The 21,172-nt window shown below is 31.8% G+C and overlaps 4 protein-coding genes across 4 annotated transcripts; all 4 read right to left on the reverse strand.

The window, feature by feature from the left end:
- Positions 1-1,087: 1,087 nt before the first annotated feature.
- LOC131845024 (keratin-associated protein 19-3-like) lies at positions 1,088-1,653 on the reverse strand. Its single transcript, XM_059194041.1, has 2 exons — positions 1,618-1,653; positions 1,088-1,399 (listed from the first exon to the last, which is right to left on the reverse strand). Exons 1-2 carry the CDS (start codon positions 1,627-1,629, stop codon positions 1,172-1,174), a joined length of 240 nt encoding a protein of 79 aa, XP_059050024.1. The 5' UTR covers positions 1,630-1,653; the 3' UTR covers positions 1,088-1,171.
- Positions 1,654-4,880: 3,227 nt separating this feature from the next.
- Positions 4,881-5,393, reverse strand: LOC131845025 (keratin-associated protein 19-3-like). The gene is made up of 2 exons (XM_059194043.1): positions 5,382-5,393; positions 4,881-5,108 (listed from the first exon to the last, which is right to left on the reverse strand). Exons 1-2 carry the CDS (start codon positions 5,391-5,393, stop codon positions 4,881-4,883), a joined length of 240 nt encoding a protein of 79 aa, XP_059050026.1.
- A 10,616-nt stretch (positions 5,394-16,009) lies between these two features.
- Positions 16,010-16,582, reverse strand: LOC131845005 (cuticle protein 64-like). Its single transcript, XM_059194016.1, has 2 exons — positions 16,571-16,582; positions 16,010-16,414 (listed from the first exon to the last, which is right to left on the reverse strand). Exons 1-2 carry the CDS (start codon positions 16,580-16,582, stop codon positions 16,010-16,012), a joined length of 417 nt encoding a protein of 138 aa, XP_059049999.1.
- Positions 16,583-18,965: 2,383 nt separating this feature from the next.
- Positions 18,966-19,706, reverse strand: LOC131845006 (uncharacterized). The gene is made up of 2 exons (XM_059194017.1): positions 19,695-19,706; positions 18,966-19,325 (listed from the first exon to the last, which is right to left on the reverse strand). The coding sequence occupies exons 1-2, from the start codon at positions 19,704-19,706 to the stop codon at positions 18,981-18,983; spliced, it is 357 nt and encodes a 118-aa protein (XP_059050000.1). The 3' UTR covers positions 18,966-18,980.
- Positions 19,707-21,172: the final 1,466 nt, after the last annotated feature.

Raw genomic sequence — 21,172 nt, forward strand, 5'->3', positions numbered from 1 at the left:
ATATCTACCATCACCGATAATAATGGCACATTTACTATGACATTCCTAGTGAAGTGTCTAGTATCATAAAAACAAAACTCTACAGCGTCAACAATATAGCAGTCATTTACATTACTAAAAATTGGTGTCAAATATTTTAGTTTAAAAAAGGCTTCACCACTTGTACTATAAGAACATATAATTTATAAACATGACGTATATAAAGTAATTAATTACTTAATAAATAATGTACCTATATACAATCCACTCTGTGCTGATATTGTGATGACTTTATAATGAATAATTGACTATCTATGCTGTTTCATCTGACTGGTTCTAGCTTTAATCTTCGTATTTAACAAGATTCACCTAAAGTTTATGTCGTTGCCAATTTTTCATCATGTCTGTTGAAACGATTTTGAAACAATTTCAGTTATGATTTGAAGTACTAATTACACATATGTACATGTATATTATGATCTGTGAATCTCTTAATAGTTATTTACTTAATATTTGAGATCAAATAATAATTATGTAACAGATTAAAATTATTGCTATAATTTTATTGAATTTTACAAAGAAAGAAATGCTCGTAAATAAATGTAAAATTTACAGGTATATTACCTACATAGTATTGTAAGTTATTTAGATAAAGTTATTTAGATAAAATGTACTTTGGTGAAATCACTATTGTACTCCTGTCTATCATTTTTCATTCGATGTGATAAATAAGTAATATCGTAGTACAAATGTCCAGATTTCCGATGTTGCCTCGGAGATATTATAATTTATCTCAAGTCATGGTCCGTATATAGATCATAGAAGCTTATGTATCGATATAAAAAATATAGCTACTAATAATCATATTGTGATTCTTAAAGCTTATTTCATGATTACATATATTTATAACTTATATTTATTCATATAATTATCTTATTCTTATATAATATTTAGTCCTCTTAGCCTTTATTATCTTTAAAATAATAAGCTTTCTTTGAATTTGTATATGGTATGGGTTGGGAATACTTAATACATATTTATAAATAACAATTAAAAAGATATATAATTATGAAACATACTTTATTTTAAACACCAAATGTAAGACGGATGATGGTGAAAATGGACAACTATTTTTAGAAGAAAAAAAATTACAAATATTACCAGAAGCACCAAATCATTCAACATTAGTTATTCACCAGCCCAATCGGCCGTATCCGTAACCATTGAGTCCGTATCCACCATACCCGGCATAAGCCGCTGCAGGGCTGTAGCCATATGATGCGGCGGACACGAGAGGGGTAGCTCCGTATGCACCGTACCCTCCATAGCCGAGAGCACCGTACCCGGCTGCCCCGTAACCGAGACCCGCATACTCGATGTTGGCATAAGCCAAACCGAAGAAGCACAGAACGGCAACAATCTGAAAAATAAATGGGAGATATCAGTACATGTATCTAAAGTATTGTATATACATATACCTAAATAATCAGAAAACTAATTGATGTTTGTAATGAATAACTAGTTGTTTGCATGTGTGACGTCTTTAATTTTCTTTACCGATTATTATAAAATACATTAATACGAAATTAGTACTAGATTTTTTTATAGGAAAATAGGTTACTATACAAATGTTGTTACCTTAGCAAACATGATGTCAGTAGTATTTTGGTCTGTTTCTGCAAGTAGAATGATGTTGGTAGTAAAAATTACTGTTTATATATATATATGAGCATTGTCTAATTCAGGAAACGGGACTTATTGTCAAGGTCCAAATATAACTCATTAATAAAAAAAGTATTTATAGAGGCCCAGGTTTTCAATATTTATGAAATTTCATTAAAATACATGACGGAATATTGCAGTAATTAGTTATTCGTCCTTGTTAGTCGTAAACTTTTCTAAAAATTGTATTGTACCCTAAAAACGAAACACAGTTTACAAAGCAAGTTGCATGGTGGCTGAAGTAGATGAAACTGAGGTACTCAAGCTGATGACTTTTACCATCTACCTCTGGTCACCGCCGCAGTAGTTGCAATCTGACGAAAACGTTATCAATTATTATTTTTACCCACTTTTTAGAAACTGCTTCTTATTTTTCTGTTGTACGGTGTATTTTTTTTAATGGATGACAATGGAATGGTTAGCTTGCCTACGTTAACGGTACTTATACGCTGGCGGGGCACTAGTAGAGGAAGATACCCCGGCAGTCCCAAAAGTACCCGACCTGACAAATAAAACAGTAAAAAAATTGCAAAAATGCATTTTATTCTTCAACATATTCTCTTTTCAAGTTGATACACTTACTTACTTACACTATTGTATTATTATTATTTTTTCTTGATTTCATCACTTAGACGCTGCAATAAGACTGCATAATATGCGCCATTAATTGTTACTCCTTTTACAAGATAATCAATAAATATTATTTCACGCGCATCCCAAAAAACGAATGCCATGACCTTGCCCGCTGACTGAAGAGTCTTTGTATTCTGTGGAGTCGGTTCTCCCTTTTCAGTCCACTGCTTTGCAATTACTCCTTGGACTCAGGTATAAAGTGATGGACCCTTGTTTCGTCCATGCTTATGAATCAAAATAAAAAACTCGGTTTTATTGGTGCGAAAAATTGTCAAACACACGATGGAAACATACTCACGACGCTGTTTACTCTTCATAGTGAACAAACGTCGCACCGATATTGCGCATGTTCAGATTTTCGGTCCAAATGCGATGCACAGCACTTTTCGAAATGCCTGCGAGCATGCCTTTTAGTCGACGGACATCCAATATCATTTTGTGGATTTTCTTCACATTCATCTCACGTAGTGACCTCACTGGTCGACCACTAAGGTGTTCATATTCGCAGCTTGTATGACCTCACTTAAACTCAGCTACCCAATATTTGACCGTTGTCAATGAAAGAGAAGACTTCCCCCTCCGTGGAAGTCTTTCTTTCTTAGAATGCAACTCGACTTTGATATCGGTTGGACTTAGACCTATCAAATGAAAGTATTGTATCACATAACGATTCCCGATTTTTTCTATATATATAAATTCAATGAGTGTGTTCACTGTGGATGGCTGTAAAAAATATCAATTGACTTACCGTTATCATTTTTTCACATTATGTTGTTGCATGGTTGTATGGCCAATTGAAGTAATTATTTTTTTTAAATTACCTTTATTCATAAGTCAGGTGGGTCACTTTTGGGACTCGTTATGAGGTCAGGATAGTTAGATCATAGTGATGAAGTCCTCAGTTTCCAAGGTCGATTACAGGTGACCTGATATGGTATATAGCTAGCAATGTAGTCCTAGACCCAATTACTAACAACCCCCTTGCATCTAGTTGTAGGGTGTATATTAAGCAGTGAAATAACAGAATAATATGCATGGTATTTTAGTGTTCCGAAATGGCAATGCATGAGTGGTATAACAGGTCTTACATGATAACGTATTGTCCGTAGTGCTTTTTATGTATGTAGTTACTGCTTACCATAAAATGAGCCATCAGCTTGTATGCCATTTCAGTAAGAGAAAAAAATATGTTACTTTTATTAATTAATTATTATTTAAATCTTCATATTTAATTTTATAAAAAGAAAATTAAGTACATTAAATTAATGTATTTTATAGAGTGTGGCGAGTATTTAGTACTCGAGAGAAATTATATCTGGCACCTTGTGCACATGTACTACTGCATTTGTATTATTTGAATATCAAAACTATTTAAGTGAGAAACTCTAAATGGGAAAATATTAAATATTTTCATCACATCATAAACAATCAGAGTTGCATCTAAAATAGAATGAAGTATTTTACGTACAATTTCTGCAGAATAAAGTAAACAAAATAAAAACTCATAGATACGTAAAATAAATATGAATATATCTAGTACAAGTGTTCCATATTGGTAACAAAAAGAATCCGTCAACACATGTGCGTTTTCAGGGCGTCAGCATTCGAGGGATGTTGTGGCCACCCCATATACTCAAACTATATTAGAGATATGGTTGTTTTTTGTGTATTATATATATATATTTGTGTAAAGTACTTTAATTCTTCACTAAAATGGAAGCATACAATTGCCTATCGCTTTCTTTCGGGTCGTTATATTATAATCAATAATCAAATAAAACGTAAAATGATTTTAATCAGTTATTATAATGAAACATTGGTGGACATATTCAAACGATTTACCTACTTGAACGACATGATAAATATTTACTGATATTAAAAAAATATTGATTTTGAAGTTTTCTTTTCTGAATTTTACCCAGTCATCATATTAAGTATCAAGTTCAATAATATGCTAGTACAACCATTAATATTTGTAATAGCTTTAACGACATAATGATTTCACGATATCCAATACTATAGACGGCACCACATAATACTTGCGAGTATGCAAGACTTACTGACCTCGTCCTATGAAAATTAATCAGCTGTCTAAATATTTTCATTTAAATAATGAAGATATTCCATGTAGTTACATAGTAATTTAATAATGTACTTTATCGAATTAGATGTTATTTAGTTATTTTGCGGAAGTTCATCTCATTACTTAAGTGTGAGTAGTTCAGATTCGATAACCAGACTGGTGAACATCAGATCATTTGGCGAACAGACATATCGCTGAGTAAATGCCCAAGGGCCACATGATGCAAACGGTAAATTTTACAGCAGAGCTCATCAAAATTTTCACTGTGATATATCTAAATGGAATGGCTTGGGAATACTTAATACATATTTATGATTAATAATTAAAACGATATATAGTTATGAAACGTAATTTATTTTACACACAAAATGTAAGACGTAAATGGGGAAAATAGACAACAATTTTTAGAAGAAAAATATTTACAAATATTACCAGAAGCAACAAATCATTCAACATTAGTTATTCACCAGCCCAATCGGCCGTATCCGTAACCATTGAGCCCGTATCCAGCATATCCGGCATAAGCCGCTGCAGGGCTGTAGCCATATGATGCGGCAGACACGAGGGGGGCGGCTCCGTATGCCCCGTACCCTCCATAGCCGAGAGCACCGTACCCGGCAGCCCCGTAACCGAGACCCGTGTACTCAATGTTGGCGTAAGCCAAACCGAAGAAGCACAGAACGGCAACAATCTGAAAAATATAAAGGGAGATATCAGTACATACATCTAAAGTGTTGCACATTAGAATAAAAGTTGGGCTTCCAGAAGATTCTTTTAGTGCATACATACCTAAGTAATCAGAAAACTAATTGTTGTTTGTAATGTATAACTAGTTGTTTGTATGTGTGATGTCATTAATTTTCTTTCCCGATTATTATAAAATACATTAATACGAAATTAGTACTAGAATTTTTTTACAAGAAAATTGGTTATTATTTATTTTTACAAATAATATAATTGTTACCTTAGCAAACATGATGTCAGTAGTATTTTCGTTTGTTTCTGCGAGTAGAATGATGTTTGTAGTAAAAATGACTGCTTATATATATATATATATATATATATATAAATATCCCCTTGGGCACTTTGTGGCTCAGACGTGCCGTATAGGTAGTTTTTTGTTGATCCTTTTTCACTTGTTGATCCGGAGGCCTTTTGTTGATCTAATGCCAGCTGACCATATATAAATGTTGATCCGTTTTGAGCCACAACTGTCACGACGAGTAATAATAATAATTACGCGATTTATACACGATTTTATACAAATCCACCTTTTTGGCATACGACCACTTCTTGATCCAATTCAAACGGGCCAATCAGGGTGCAGCATTTGCCAAGGGCTTCCTCATTGGCACGTTTGGGCTACTACATTATGGCTACAGTAACTTAATAATGTCTAGCTAGTATTTCAAGAATAATAGTCTATCTAATCTAAATATTTATAGAAATCTGTCTGGAGTAACGTGACTCCAGATCAAACCTCAATACTTGTTATTTTTTGGATGGGAATCTTTTCTTTTGTAACAACGTTACTGAGCGAATAAAGAGAAGACGCAACGGCGAATCCAGGGGGGTCATGGAGGTCATGGGAGTCATGGGGGCGTCATGACTCTCCCCCCCTTAGCCCAGGACTTAGGTAGACCACTAATTGAACTAAAAAATAATGAAACAGCAAATTTTTTTGCACGATCGGAGTGTTGGTGCAGTAGTATTAATTATAATTAAACATTGTTACTTAAAACATAACAGTTAAAGTACTATAACCCTAAAAGCAAAATAGGTATTTTCAAAATACTTTTTCAAAATAAATTACCCTTTGAGTTTTTGTCCAAACCTCAGATATTTTATTTATTTTAGGTATATTACATAGTATAGTATAAAACAAAGTCGCTGTCGCATCTAACAAGTACATAAATAAAGAAAGAAGACTTTTTGGCTCTGAATATATTTCAAAAATCAATTACTTGTGTTAATCAATTTATATACTCTTTCTTATTTCATAGTACTTGTTTTGATCCGAGTATATACAGATACCGTAACGGTCTATTAATTATGAATTTATTATACCTAACCTAGATATTCTATTTTGACGAAACTCCGTGTAGTAGTAGTATCCGATAAGGGTATGCGAACCCTAAGTATTATTTCAAAATGACCAGTAACTTTGAATTTTGAATTTTGATTTTAATAAGCCTTTGAATCAACTTACCAAACGGACGCTCAAGGTTCGATTCCCGCCACCGATTTTTTTTGTCTTTATTCTAATTTTAAATTAACTATTTTAATAATTAAATGAATTTAATCGAACAAAACGTTGTTAAGTATTCAATTAATTTTAATTTACATTACCTATTGTACTTTCTAAATTGTAAAGCAGCTAACAATTATAGTAAGATCTTATAAATAACTAACACAACACGTAAAATATTTTAAATGTATTTTCTTTATTATTACAAATATTTTTTATGCATAATATAATAGTTAATATCACTTACAATTAATTTAATACTTAACAACGATTTTATCGATTAAATTCATTTAAATATAACCCATAAATGTATAAATATTATATATAAATAAATACATAATGATCTGATAATCAAATTATAAGTACAGTCTCAAATTGAAAGTAAGAAAAACAGAAAATATAGAGAGAACTATAGGGATATAACAGAAAGATGTGAAAAAAGGAGAAGGACAGTAAAAAAGTTACAAATTTAAATAATGTTGCCGCAATTTCTGTTTAAATGAATTTATTACATTATTATATATATTAGGCATACGACTAGCCTTATGACTGTTACTTTTTTTTTAATCTATACATCTATACATGTAAATAAAATTGGAGTGTCTGTTTGCAATATTGAAATAACCGTTTTTACTACTTGCATATGAATATAAATACGGTACATACACCAAAATAAAATTTTTTTGTCTGTCTGTTTGTTCCGGCTAATCTCTGAAATAGCTGGACCGATTTTGACGGGACTTTTTTTGGCAAGTAGCTGATGTAATAAGGATTAACTTACGCTACTGTTATTTTAGAAAAATAAAATAAAATTTCACGCGGACGAAGTCGCTGGGGCCAGCTAGTCTATAGATATACCGAGATTTAATATTTAAGTTGCTATTATGTTGTTGACAAAATTTTACTGTAATGTTACTATTACGTTATCCTACACAATTTGTATTATTTTGGATGAATAAATAAATAAATAAATAATAATCTATACATATAAATAAAATTGGAGTGTCTGTTTGTAATATTGAAATAACCGTTTTTTACTACATGCATATGAATATATATAAGGTACATATACCAAAATAACAATTTTTATAATTTTTGTCTGCCTGTCTGTCGATCTGTTTGTTCCGGCTAATCTCTGAAATGGCTGGACCGATTTTGACGGTACTTTTTTTGGCAGGTAGCTGATTTATAAGGAGTAACTTAGGCTACTTTTATTTTAGAAAAATAAAGTTAAATTCCACGCGGACGAAGTCGCGGGAACAACTTGTTTTTAATAAAAACGGTTTATTTGATAGAAAAAACATCTTTTTTGTGGTACTTGAGAATGTTGAAGCCTGTTGTTTGTAATATTGAAATAACCGTTTTTTACTACTTGCATCTGAATATAAATACGGTACATACACCAAAATAATATATTTTACCATTTTTGTCCGTCTGTCTGTTTGTTCCAGCTAATCTCTGAAATGGCTGGACCGATTTTAAAATGAAGTTAAAAACCACGTGGACGAAGTCGCGGGTACAGCTAGTGTATAATATATTAGAGATACCTACGTGTTTTTTTATTGATGACTAGCTGTACACGGGATTTCGTCCGTGTGGAATTTCACTTTATTTTTCTAAAATATAAGAAGTTAAATTCCACGCGGACGAAGTCGCATGTACAGCTAGTTGTCGGTAGTCTAGCGATTTAGCTAGCACACCGCTTTGATTCCTGCTTGGTGGTCGAGGGTTCGATTCCTCGCACGCTGCAAACATTTGTATTCATGAGTATGATTGTTTGTAACGGTCTGGGTGTTTTCTATGTATAGATAATATATATGTATTTACGACAAAAAATCTTTGTATTTATATCAGTTGTCTAGTACCCATAACATAATCTTCAGCTAGCTTAACTTGGGTCTAGACGAAGCTGTGTGAATTGTCTTGAGATTACTATTATTACTATAATAAATCTTTTCAAATCAGCCGATGTTTATTTTTGCCATAATACGTGCTGTTACCATGTGATAATATTACGTACGTACTTATTAAACTATTAACTTATTATTAAATTATTAACTATTTATACTGTTTTAAATGTGATGCGTTCATTATTTATATTTCCTTTGAATTAAAGACAAATGTATATATATATATATATACATTTATATAAACTTGCACACTTAGTTGATCCAGCCACGATCCGTAGATATTGCTGATTCCACTGTCTCTCTCTTTCTATCACTATCTTTGTATTCTAATATGCGATGTTGCCGTTCCGGCCGAGACCATGCGTTGTTGCCAAATGTATTCGTCGATAGTAGTAGATACCTATACTCGATATATATTTTTTCAACAATTTCCTGCAATAGTGAATCCGTATCGGCAATTTTTTTTAAATGCACAAAGATTTTTTGGCTCTGAATATATTTAAAAATCATTTACTTGTTTGTTGATGAATTTATATACTAGTACATGAAGTACCTAATACTTGTTTTGATTTGAATAGGTAGCGATATTATGAATTTATTATACGTAATCTAAAGATTTTGACGAAATAAAAGTAATTAGTTATCTGTTAACCTTGACTTCATGCTGGCACCAGTATTATCAGATGATGAACATACTCTTCGAAAACTTACAGCAGAAATATCGTGTTTGGACTCATTAGATAGGTCTCGATGAATAGAGTTTAAAAAACTTAAAATAAATGGTAAATTAGAAATAATGTATAAATACCCCTTACGTAAAATTCAACCACTTTAAACTTAATAATAATAATAATTAGGAAAAGAGAAAAGCTATACATGCACTGAAAGTAATTGATGCCTTCCACACAATATTTTCAGTATTAAACAACTCTGTTTGTTCAGTAAAAGTGTAAATACACTGGTAACCTTTAATCATATTTTATATGCAAACATTACATATACAAACCCTAAAGTTTTATTTCAGAATGGCCAGTAGTTTTGAAGAAATAAGTCTTTGAAAATGTACGTGTAACTTATATATACTAGTTTTTTCACCATAACAAACAACACCAATATGGCCTAGTTAGTAGTTTACCTGTGTACCAATTAATAATAATAGTAATCTCAGGACAATTCACACAGCTTCATCTAGACCCAAGTTAAGCTAGCTGAAGATTATGTTATGGGTACTAGACAACTGATATAAATACAAAGATTTTTTTCGTAAATACATATATATTATCTATACATAGAAAACACCCAGACCGTTACAAACAATCCTACTCATGAATACAAATGTTTGCAGCGTGCGAGGAATCGAACCCTCGACCACCAAGCAGGAATCAAAGCAGTGTGCTAGCTAAATCGCTAGACTACCGACAACTAGCTGTACACGCGACTTCGTCCGCGTGGAATTTAACTTCTTATATTTTAGAAAAATAAAGATAAATTCCACACGGACGAAATCCCGTGTACAGCTAGTCATCAATAAAAAAACACGTAGGTATCTCTAATATATTATACACTAGCTGTTCCCGCGACTTCGTCCACGTGGTTTTTAACTTTATTTTTCTAAAATAAAAGTAGCCTAAGTTACTCCTTATTACATCAGCTACCTGCCAAAAAAAAGTCCCGTCAAAATCGGTCCAGCCATTTCAGAGATTAGCCGGAACAAACAGACAGACAGACAAAAATTGTAAAATATGTTATTTTGGTGTATGTACCGTATTTATATTCATATGCAAGTAGTAAAAAACGGTTATTTCAATATTACAAACAACAGGCTTCAACATTCTCAAGTACCACAAAAAAGATGTTTTTTCTATCAAATAAACCGTTTTTATTAAAAACTAGCTATTCCCGCGACTTCGTCCGCGTGGAATTTAACTTTATTTTTCTAAAATAAAAGTAGCCTAAGTTACTCCTTATAAATCAGCTACCTGCCAAAAAAAGTACCGTCAAAATCGGTCCAGCCATTTCAGAGATTAGCCGGAACAAACAGACCGACAGACAGACAGACAAAAATTATAAAATTGTTATTTTGGTATATGTACCTTATATGTATTCATATGCATGTAGTAAAAAACGGTTTTTTCAATATTACAAACAGACACTCCAATTTTATTTATATGTATAGATTATTATTTATTTATTTATTTATTCATCCAAAATAATACAAATTGTGTAGGATAACGTAATAGTAACATTACAGTAAAATTTTGTCAACAACATAATAGCAACTTAAATATTAAATCTCGGTATATCTATAGACTAGCTGGCCCCAGCGACTTCGTCCGCGTGAAATTTTATTTTATTTTTCTAAAATAACAGTAGCGTAAGTTAATCCTTATTACATCAGCTACTTGCCAAAAAAAGTCCCGTCAAAATCGGTCCAGCTATTTCAGAGATTAGCCGGAACAAACAGACAGACAGACAGACAAAACTTGTAAAATATGTTATTTTGGTGTATGTACCGTATTTATATTCATATGCAAGTAGTAAAAAACGGTTATTTCAATATTACAAACAGACACTCCAATTATATTTACATGTATAGATGTATAGATTAAAAAAAAAAAGTAACAGTCATAAGGCTAGTCGTATGCCTAATATATATAATAATGTAATAAATTCATTTAAACAGAAATTGCGGGAACATTATTTAAATTTGTAACTTTTTTACTGTCCTTCTCCTTTTTTCACATCTTTCTGTTATATCCCTATAGTTCTCTCTATATTTTCTGTTTTTCTTACTTTCAATTTGAGACTGTACTTATAATTTTATTATCGGATCATTATGTGTTTATTTATATATTTATGGGTTATATATTTATGTATGTATATTGTTATTTTTTTATAGAAATGTATATTTTGCTTTGTATTTATATATCTTTTTTTGACATTTCTCATTTATATTAGTGCACCGCCAATAATCTTTCGCTGCACCACTCATGGTTGCCTGGTAAATAACGCGGCAAGATATTAAGTCCGCCACATGTACAAATTTTTTTGTGCATTAAAGTTAAATAAATAAAAAAAATACAATACTGTTTAATGAAAATGCGTATTGTCTAGTGCTTTGAGATGTATCAAAATAAGGTCAACAAAAAAGTCCGTGATGGTATATGTCTATCTCTCAAGGATAACCAACAATAACCATTTTTTATCTTTTACATTTTACGGGAATTTTTTTTATCGTATGTTTCTCTTAAAATCATGTAAACTATGCTATTATGTCATAATCTAAAGAAATAATAATATTTTATAGTGAAATATCCACTATAAAATAGTAATGTAAGTAGCAATGTAATTCGTTACGCGCGAATCAGGTGTTATAAGGTCAAAGGTCGGTGCACCCCGCGTATTTGATAAATAGTGCTTCTCTGGATGTCTTTAAGAGAAAATGGCAGTATGTACGTGTATATGTACAAGTCCTTAAGTGTTAAGTTTTTCAAATGTACAATAAAGAATAAATATTTTTAAGTACAGTACTTACGTACATTAATATAATACCTACTTTTTACTTGTATCTATTGTCATCAAAATTAAATTATAAGTTCTTAACTTGACCACGACTATGTGACCCTCTCTTGGCGCCAAAACGAGTGAAAAAATGAACAGCATACGACGACGACGCATACCTATAGAGTGGAGCAACTGCTTATTCAGTTTTATTCAACTATTTAGTACCTCCACCGTTACAATGAATGGAGGCGGATATTATAATGTATGTAGCATTGCGAATATAAAATATCTAGATTAGGTATAATAAATTCATAATTGATAGTCCGTTACGGTATCAGAGCCAAAAAGTCTTCTTTCTTTATTTATGTACTGTTAGATGCGACATCGACTTTGTTTTATACTACACTATGTAATGATTGATATACCTAAAATAAATAAAATATCTGAGGTTTGGACAAAAATTCAAAAGGTACTTTATTTTGAAAAAGTATTTTGAAAATACCTATTTTGCATTTAGTATTTGAAATACAAAACACAAAACTATTTTTGTTTTTAGAGTGACATTTCTATGAATTCACTGTCGATAGCGAGCGGTGCGATGGAAAAAGATAACCGTTTATAAAAATATAATAAATAGCCCTGGACAATTAACACAGACTGATACTGAACTGATATAAATAGATATTTTTATTTTGTAAATACATATAAAACACCCAGACCGATGAAAACAATCGATGACCGATGAGTACAAATGTTTGCACCGTGCGAGAAATCGAACCCGTGACCATCGGATGTAAAGCGGTGTGACCACCGAGGCAGTCGAAATATATAAATAATCTTATGAATTTAATTTATTCTAATTTGTTTGTGTGCGCGGGGTGCGGTGTACGGTGCTCCCCCTGCCTCCACCGTTGCTGGAGCTTGCATGTATGGAGCATTGCGAATATAAAATATCTAGATTAGTAAATTCATAATTGATAGACCGTTACGGTATCTATATATATTCGGATTAAAATAAGTATCGCAGTAAGGACCAGTATATAAAGTGATCAACACAATTAATTGATTTTTGAAATATATATACAGAGCCAAAAAGTCTGTGTGTATTCAAAAAATATCTAATTTGTTTGTGTGCGCGAGGTGCGGTGTACGGTGCAGGGGGGACCCTGCCTCCACCGTTGCTGGAGCTTGCATGTATGGAGCATTGCGAATATAAAATATCTACATTAGTAAATTAATAAATTCATAATTGATAGACCGTTACGGTATCTATATATATTCGGATGAAAATAAGTATCGCAGTAAGGACGAGTATATAAAGTGATCAACATAATTAATTGATTTTTGGAATATATTCAGAGCCAAAAAGTCTTTGTGTATACCAAAAATTTAGCCGTTCGGAGCCATTCAGTCACGAATTATTAGTAAAAAAAGTGTCGAGTATATCGTACTATCGACGAATATATATGGCCACATCACAAAATGGAATGCGACGTTGCCATACCGCCTGAGATATACGCGATAGGTGTGAAGTTATTCAGTGCAAAAGGTGGAATCAGCAAGTGTTTCGCTTGTGGCGTGATCAACAAAGTGCCCAAAGAGGTGTTTATATATATATATATATATATATATGTGTGCATTGTCTAATTCAGGAAACAGGACTTATTGTCAAGGTTCAATTATAACTCATTAATAAAAAAGTACTTATAATAGCTAGAGGCCCAGGTTTTCAATATTTATGAAATTTTATGAAAATACATAACGGAATATTGCAGTAATTAGTTATTCGTCCTTGTTAATCGTAAACTTTTCTAAAAATTGTATTCCTACCTAATATTGCACCCTAAAAACAAAGCACAGTTTATAAAGCAAGTTGCATGGTGGCTGAAGTAGATGAAACTGAGGTGGGTACTTCAGTTTCATCTACTTCAGTACGCAGATGACTTTTACCATCTACCTCTGGTCACCATCGCAGTAGTTGCAGTCTGACCAAAACGTTATTAATTATTCTTTTTATCCACTTTTTAGAAACTACTTGTTATTTTTCTGTTGTGAGTTGTATTTTTTTTAATGGATGACAATGGAATTGTTAGCCTACCTACGCTAACGGTACCTATACGCTTGCGGGGCACTAGCGGAGGACAATAATGAGGTCAGGATAGTTAGACCATACTGATGAACTCCTTGGTTTCCAAGGTCGATTACAGGTCGACCTACACCCAATTACTAATAACCCCGATGCCTCCAGTTGTAGGGTGTGTATTAAGCAGTAAAATAACAGAATAAGATGCATGGTATTTTAGTCCTCTGGAATGGCAATGCATGAGTGATATTAAGGGTTTTACATGATAACGTATTATCCGTAGTGCTGTTTATATATGTAGTTACTGCTTACCATGAAATGAGCCATCAGCTTATATGCCATTTCAGTAAGAGAAAAAAAAATATGTTTTATTAATTATAGAAGAATGATTTAGAAAAAAAATATGTTTGTTAATTTATTAAAATTAAAATTTTCAAATCATATATAGCAATCACGTACTAAAAACAAAAATAAGTACATTAAATTAATGTATTGTATGGAGTGTGTTGAGTATTTAGTACTCGGGAGAAACTATATCTAGCACTTTGTGCACATGTACTGTTTGAATATAAACTACATTTGTATTGTTTGAATATCAAAACTATTTAAGTGAGAAACTCTAAATGGGAAAATAATAAATATTTTCATCGCATCATAGACAATCAGAGTTGCATCTAAAATAGAATGAAGTATTTTACGTACAATTTCTGCAGATTAAAGTCTATGAAAATTAAATAAAAACTCATAGATACGTAAAATAAATATGAATGTATTTAGTACAAGTGTTCCATATTGGTAACAAAAAGAACCCGTCAACACATGTGCGTTTTCAGGGCGTCAGCATTCGAGGGATATTCTGGCCACCCGATATACTCAAACTAAAATATTATAGATATGGTTGTTTTTTGTGTATTATATATATATATATATATATTTGTGTAAAGTACCTTAATTCTTCACTAAAATGGAAGCATACAATTGCCTACCGCTTCCTTTCGGGTCGTTATATTATAATCAATAATCAAATAAAATGTAAAGTGATTTTAATCAGTTATTATAATGTCGAGTCGATCTCATTACTTAAGGCATTTATATGTGTGAGTAGTACAGATTCGGTAACCAGATTGGTGAAAATCAGATTGTTTGGCGAAGAGACATAATATGTTCCCTAGTCCGGTCGTCGAACAGTCAACACTAGGCTTCTAAACTATTATATATATAAACCATCCTTGCCTGATGATGGCACGTTGAGAAGCGAAACAGTAGCAATATGGGTATAGATCCAATAACGGTTGGAATTCGATCACTAATAGTGATATAACGCTATAGTGATCATAACGCTTCCAGTAGTGGTGGACAGGTTTCCGCATCGAATATTTGTTGTACATACTAATGGTAATGAAATTATACCAAATAATATAAATCCATTAAGTAATTTAATAATACCTCTACGATTACTGAGGGTACAATTATAATAATAATAAACACTTAGCTAACACTTAAGCATTTCTGTCAGTTATTTAGTACACAGAGCTTGTGCTAAATAACTGATAGAAATAACTAAATATATTTTTTTAAATAGTACACAGAAAACATTTAGACATCAATCGAATGTAATATACAGATACAAATAATCATACAACTGTTTATATTGTGTAAGGACTCGAACCCACTGCCGTTAGAAATAAGGTGGCGTGCAGAACTGCAAGACCACACAGAGTATGAAATTGCTTATAAGAGTTCTGTAAATTATCTAATCAGAATAAAAAAAAACAACAAATATTTTAAAATCAAATTTTATTAGGTAAATCTATATATAAAATGGACAATTCTTTTAATTTTGAAATTTACCAAGCTAATCTGCCATATCCATAATTGCCATATCCAGCATATCCAATTGGATTGTAACCATATGAGGATAGAGCTAAAGAAGAACCGAGGGTCTTCGTTGCAAGTGGATTCGCGACCACGGGAGGAGCGATTACAGAAGTAGCTGCGACGGGGGCAGCGACTATAGGAGCTGCTGCAACTGGGGCAATGCCATAACCGCTATAACCGCCATAATCGCCATAACCGCCATAACCTCTAATACCGCCATAGCCGAGACCTCTATACCCTAGACCATATCCCAGAGATCCGTATCCAATACCGCCGTAACCAATGTTTCCATGGGCCAAACCCACCAATAAGAGGACGGAAAGAATCTGCGAAACAAAATATATATTATTATTAGTTCTGACTTTGTTTAAGAACTTGATTGAAATAAATCAATTGTAGTAAATGTCATTGTCCTCCATCGGAAGTTGTTATTGAAGTAACAAAAAAGTCACTCCTGATTAATTATATAATATATATTTATAATACTAATAAATCTATTGTTATATTTATACATTTTTAGATTTTTTTACCTTAGCAATCATTTTGTAGGTGTTAACTGCTGAATTTCTAATAATGTTATTATGTATTTTTCTAATTTAATTGTTTATATATATACCTTTACAAATGGTTATTTAGGAAATAGAGCTCGTTATTGTCAAGGATCTACGCATTGTTATAAAACTTTTGCAAACATTATGACACTACGCAATAATTGTTTTATTATTTAAAAATTTTCGCATTTTAACGTATTATTCACATTGTAACCTTGGCAATAAATTTTGATAATAATTATTATATGCTTAAAATAGAATCGCGGTAAATTCACAAATTAAATAGAATAACGTAACTACTCGTATGTTATAGTAATAATTTGTTTATGTACCAAATTTATGCATAAGTATTCGTTTAAACAATACATAAAATATCGTGACATCTAGTGAAATGATTGAATTGCTTATTTCTATGATAATAATGTAGATATATCACTATATATCTACATTATTATCATAGAAATAAGTGTAAAAAAATGGCATATTGTTTGATCGCAAAATGATTATTTTAAACTAGCTGTACCCACAACTTTGTTCGCGTGGAATTTAACTTTAATATTCTAATTTTTTTTTCTAAAACGAAAGTAGCTTAAGTTACCCCTTATTACATCAGCTACCTGACAAAAAAAGTCCCGACAAAATCGGTCCAGCCATTTCAGAGGTTAGCCGGAACAAACAGATAGACAAAAATTAAGAAATGACATTTTGGTGTATGTGCCGTATTTATATTTTTATGCATGTAGTAAAAAACGGTTATTTCAATATTACAACAGACATTCCAATTTTATTTATATGTATAGATGTATAGATTAGAGATTTTATTAATACGTGATGATATTTTAAGATTTAATTTAATTTTATTATACCCAGCCATTCAAAGATTCGCAATAGATTCATTTATGTAGCAGATGGCAAAGAATAATTAATTATGAATAATTCATTACTACTGAAAATGTTAAACAGAGGAGTATCTTCAATAGAAATGTATGTTTTAATTCACGATATTATATCGCGATCAATATAGAATGATTTTAAAATGTCAATAGTTGTGTATGACATATAGGTATTCACTTTCGTGCAAAAAATATGGAAAGAAAAATGAGAACGTCAGAGTGTTGTTAATGTAAATATATATATATATATATGTATGTAGGTATAGGCGACTGTTAGCACTCAGCAATTTGTAGGCTTGTTTGATATTTTAATTGCTTAAAAAATTGTCACATAAACACTATATAGTTAGGTACCAAGTATTTTCTATTTCTAGTAGCCTATTGTGTTTTCAAAATCATCCAGGAAGCAATTGAAATATATTGACAAAATTTCATCCAAATCGGTCCAGCTATTAAGGAGGTGTTAGGTGACAAACACACGCACTAAATAATTATATATGTTCACATACATAAATGTAATAATAATATAATGCATTATCGGTAGCATCTTAGTAATTCTAAAACTATAATCATTATTTTTTTCATAGCAATTGCTAAAAATGCAATCAAATGGTAAAAATTGATCCGTTCGTAAGAAAATAATCGAATCTATTTCTTTGCAGTAGTATTCGTAAATGAATGTTCTTTCCAAATTATATTTGGAATTAACACTCATTTACAAAAACATTAAAAAATATAAGGGAATGAACACCAAATTATATTTGAATGTTTAATGAACCAACATTAAATTAATTGTGCTTCAAAGAACAAATAATTTATCTAAATGTTACATGATATTTCTACTATGTAGTTTATTCGTTGAATTTGACGATTTTATAGTTTGTTATCTCTAAAGTGTGCTATTAGTTTTGACACATTAAAAGTTTATTTTTGAGGAATAAAATCTTAAGTTATTTGGTTAGTCTTTAGTGGGCTTTTTCAGCTTCAGCAGATGAATTTAAGTGATATATAAGGTATCATAATAAAGATATAATAATGTAAACATAACTGTTATTATCGAATCAATAAATAGATGAATTTTGTTTTACAAGTCCCTCTTTACTAAAGGAATCTATAGGAACAGAGATTCTTTGTTCAGAAAACAAACTAATAAATCAACAATTTAATTTTTGGCATTTAAGCGATTATCAAACAGATTGTCTTTTATACCCACTAATGCATCTACTAATAATCTGCAAAATACATACACTAATCATGTTAGCACAAAAAAGTAAAACAAGACATTAGATTACTTGTTCTTATTAAATAAAATTTATAGAAAGGGTTTATTGGATAATAATAACAAAACAAACCACATTCAGTTGTGAGAAAATAAAAATCAAAGTATAAATTATATAAACATATTTATTAGACGGGAATGTCAATGGCATGATATAAACATATATATATTTTAATTTAAAATAATTATTTACTATAATTTAGATAATCAGCATCGTTCACCAGCCACCGAGTCCATAACCGCCAATTGCTCCGATTCCATAAGGCGAGACGGCAATTGGAGCCGCGATGCTCTTGGTTACAAGAGGAGCAGCAACAACTGGAGCGGCAATGGTCCTCACTAAGGGTGCAGCGTTAACAGAGTACTGGGATACTGTGGAGATGGCGGGGGCAGGGGCAATTGCGAGGGGGGCGCTGACTACCGGGGCGATTCCACCATAGCGGGCAATAGGGCTGATACCACCTAGACTGCTGTAGCCGATTGGTGCCAGACCGCTGTATCCAAGGCCGGAGCCGATAAGGCCAGCATGGGCTAGGCCGAGGAAGCACAGGACTGAAGCAATCTGAAAATAATTAAAATGAAATCAATACAAATGTAAATTTGAATTATCGGCAGCTCATAAACAATATTATCATGGTAAATATCCCGTTCATAAAATATATATAATTGATACAAATAACTGCTTATGGTACTCTTAGTACTTTACAAAAAATATAGATGAAAAATTCAGATGGAAAAAAAAAACAAATTTTTATAGTGCCTTTTTCAAAAATTTTGATTTACTGTAAAGTAGAAGTTTTAAAAATATTAAATTATTACAAATATTAAAAAGGTCCAGAATTATTTAATAAATTAGAAATTTAATTATTACTTCATTAAAATATTGAATTTAATTTAATATTATCTATAAAATAATATATATTTTTTTTACCTTTGCGATCATTTTGTGGGTTTGAGGTTTGTTTCTACGAGTAGAATGATTTCCTTAACAAATATAACAGCTTATATATACATACAAACTGTGAGTATATTACATGCAAATATCGGTAATCGGCCTCGTCATTGCCAAGGCTCAGGAATTATTTAACAAATTTATAACAAAGGTTGCTCAACCCTGTTTTAAATTTTATATTTTAATATCGTGCGAAGTGTAATCAAGAATGGGAAACCATTAAATACAACCATTAAACTCTCGATATGAGGCCAAATTGTAGTGTAAATATGTGGGTACTTAGTTTTTTATAACGGAAGTGTTTGTTTCCGGTTTATTTACATGTATAAAATTCTGACGAGATTTCAGTGTTCGCGTCATTTGTAAATAGGATCTTTGTGACAATGTTGTCTCGATTTTGTTATAAAATCAATAGCTTGCTCTGAATTGACCTTGAATGTAATCGTAAGTCCTTTTCTAAAGTATAACACGATGACGTGATTTGAGGTGCTGTGTATACACATGTGTATAAGTGATGGTTGCTAATTACCAGCAACTTGTCTGTCAGTTTCTTTGTCATTCCGATTATATAAAAGAAATACATCATTCATCATTCATTTTATTGTATGAAGTACGAAAACGACTAATTTGTTCAAAATTGAGGATTCTTGTGGTCTCAGAATATAGACGCATTAACTCGGAGATAAATGAGTTCTAACATTACGCCCTACTTTTACTTGGTAAAGCAAATTTGTTGTCCACCCCAATACTTAGAAATATAATCCTGCATAGGTATCCTTGACATTATTTTTCCTTGGACTTTTCACATCCAAATTAACAGTGGAATAGCATATTTCTCATGCTGGTTATGTCCCAATTACGCCATTTTACGTTTTTTAATAGTCTACAAAAGTTCACGAGGATTGCAAACCGTTACACAACCTTCTCATTAGTGATAAGGAATGTCAAGTAACACATTTTATTCACTAACTGTGAGATACGTGTATTATAAAACCAGTTTGGACACACCACACGTGCTCTATTTATCACTGTTACAAAAGGCACGAGTCTTTGATTCATCTGTATTGACATCTGACTTGTATACTTATTTAAAGTTGTTTGAATCACGTGTCATGTGTTGCAAAGCAAGTAACTTAAAAAACAAGTGTTAGTAAAGCATAGTATTTGAAATGTCTACTTCTGTGTTAGAGTTTTAAGATTTTTTCATGTAATTAGAATGGAAAAAAAGCAGACAGCATACCTGTTGGTCCGCTGTAATCGCTGTCTACATACATGAATAGCTTTACGGACATCACATGATCCCATGACTCCCGTGATACTATTGATGCATTGCCATTCCAGAGGACTACGATGTCATGCTTCCCTCTTTAAATTTCACTGCCTAATCTGGCCCTTCCTATACGATGCCACTGGTGTCTGACAAATCGTCTAATTAATTTGTAAGTACAGACAGGTAA

The sequence above is a fragment of the Achroia grisella genome, unplaced genomic scaffold (genome assembly GCF_030625045.1).
Source record: "Achroia grisella isolate CSIRO2021 unplaced genomic scaffold, CSIRO_AGI_Agris_v1 utg445, whole genome shotgun sequence".
In the NCBI taxonomy this organism is placed as follows: Eukaryota; Metazoa; Arthropoda; class Insecta; order Lepidoptera; family Pyralidae; genus Achroia; species Achroia grisella.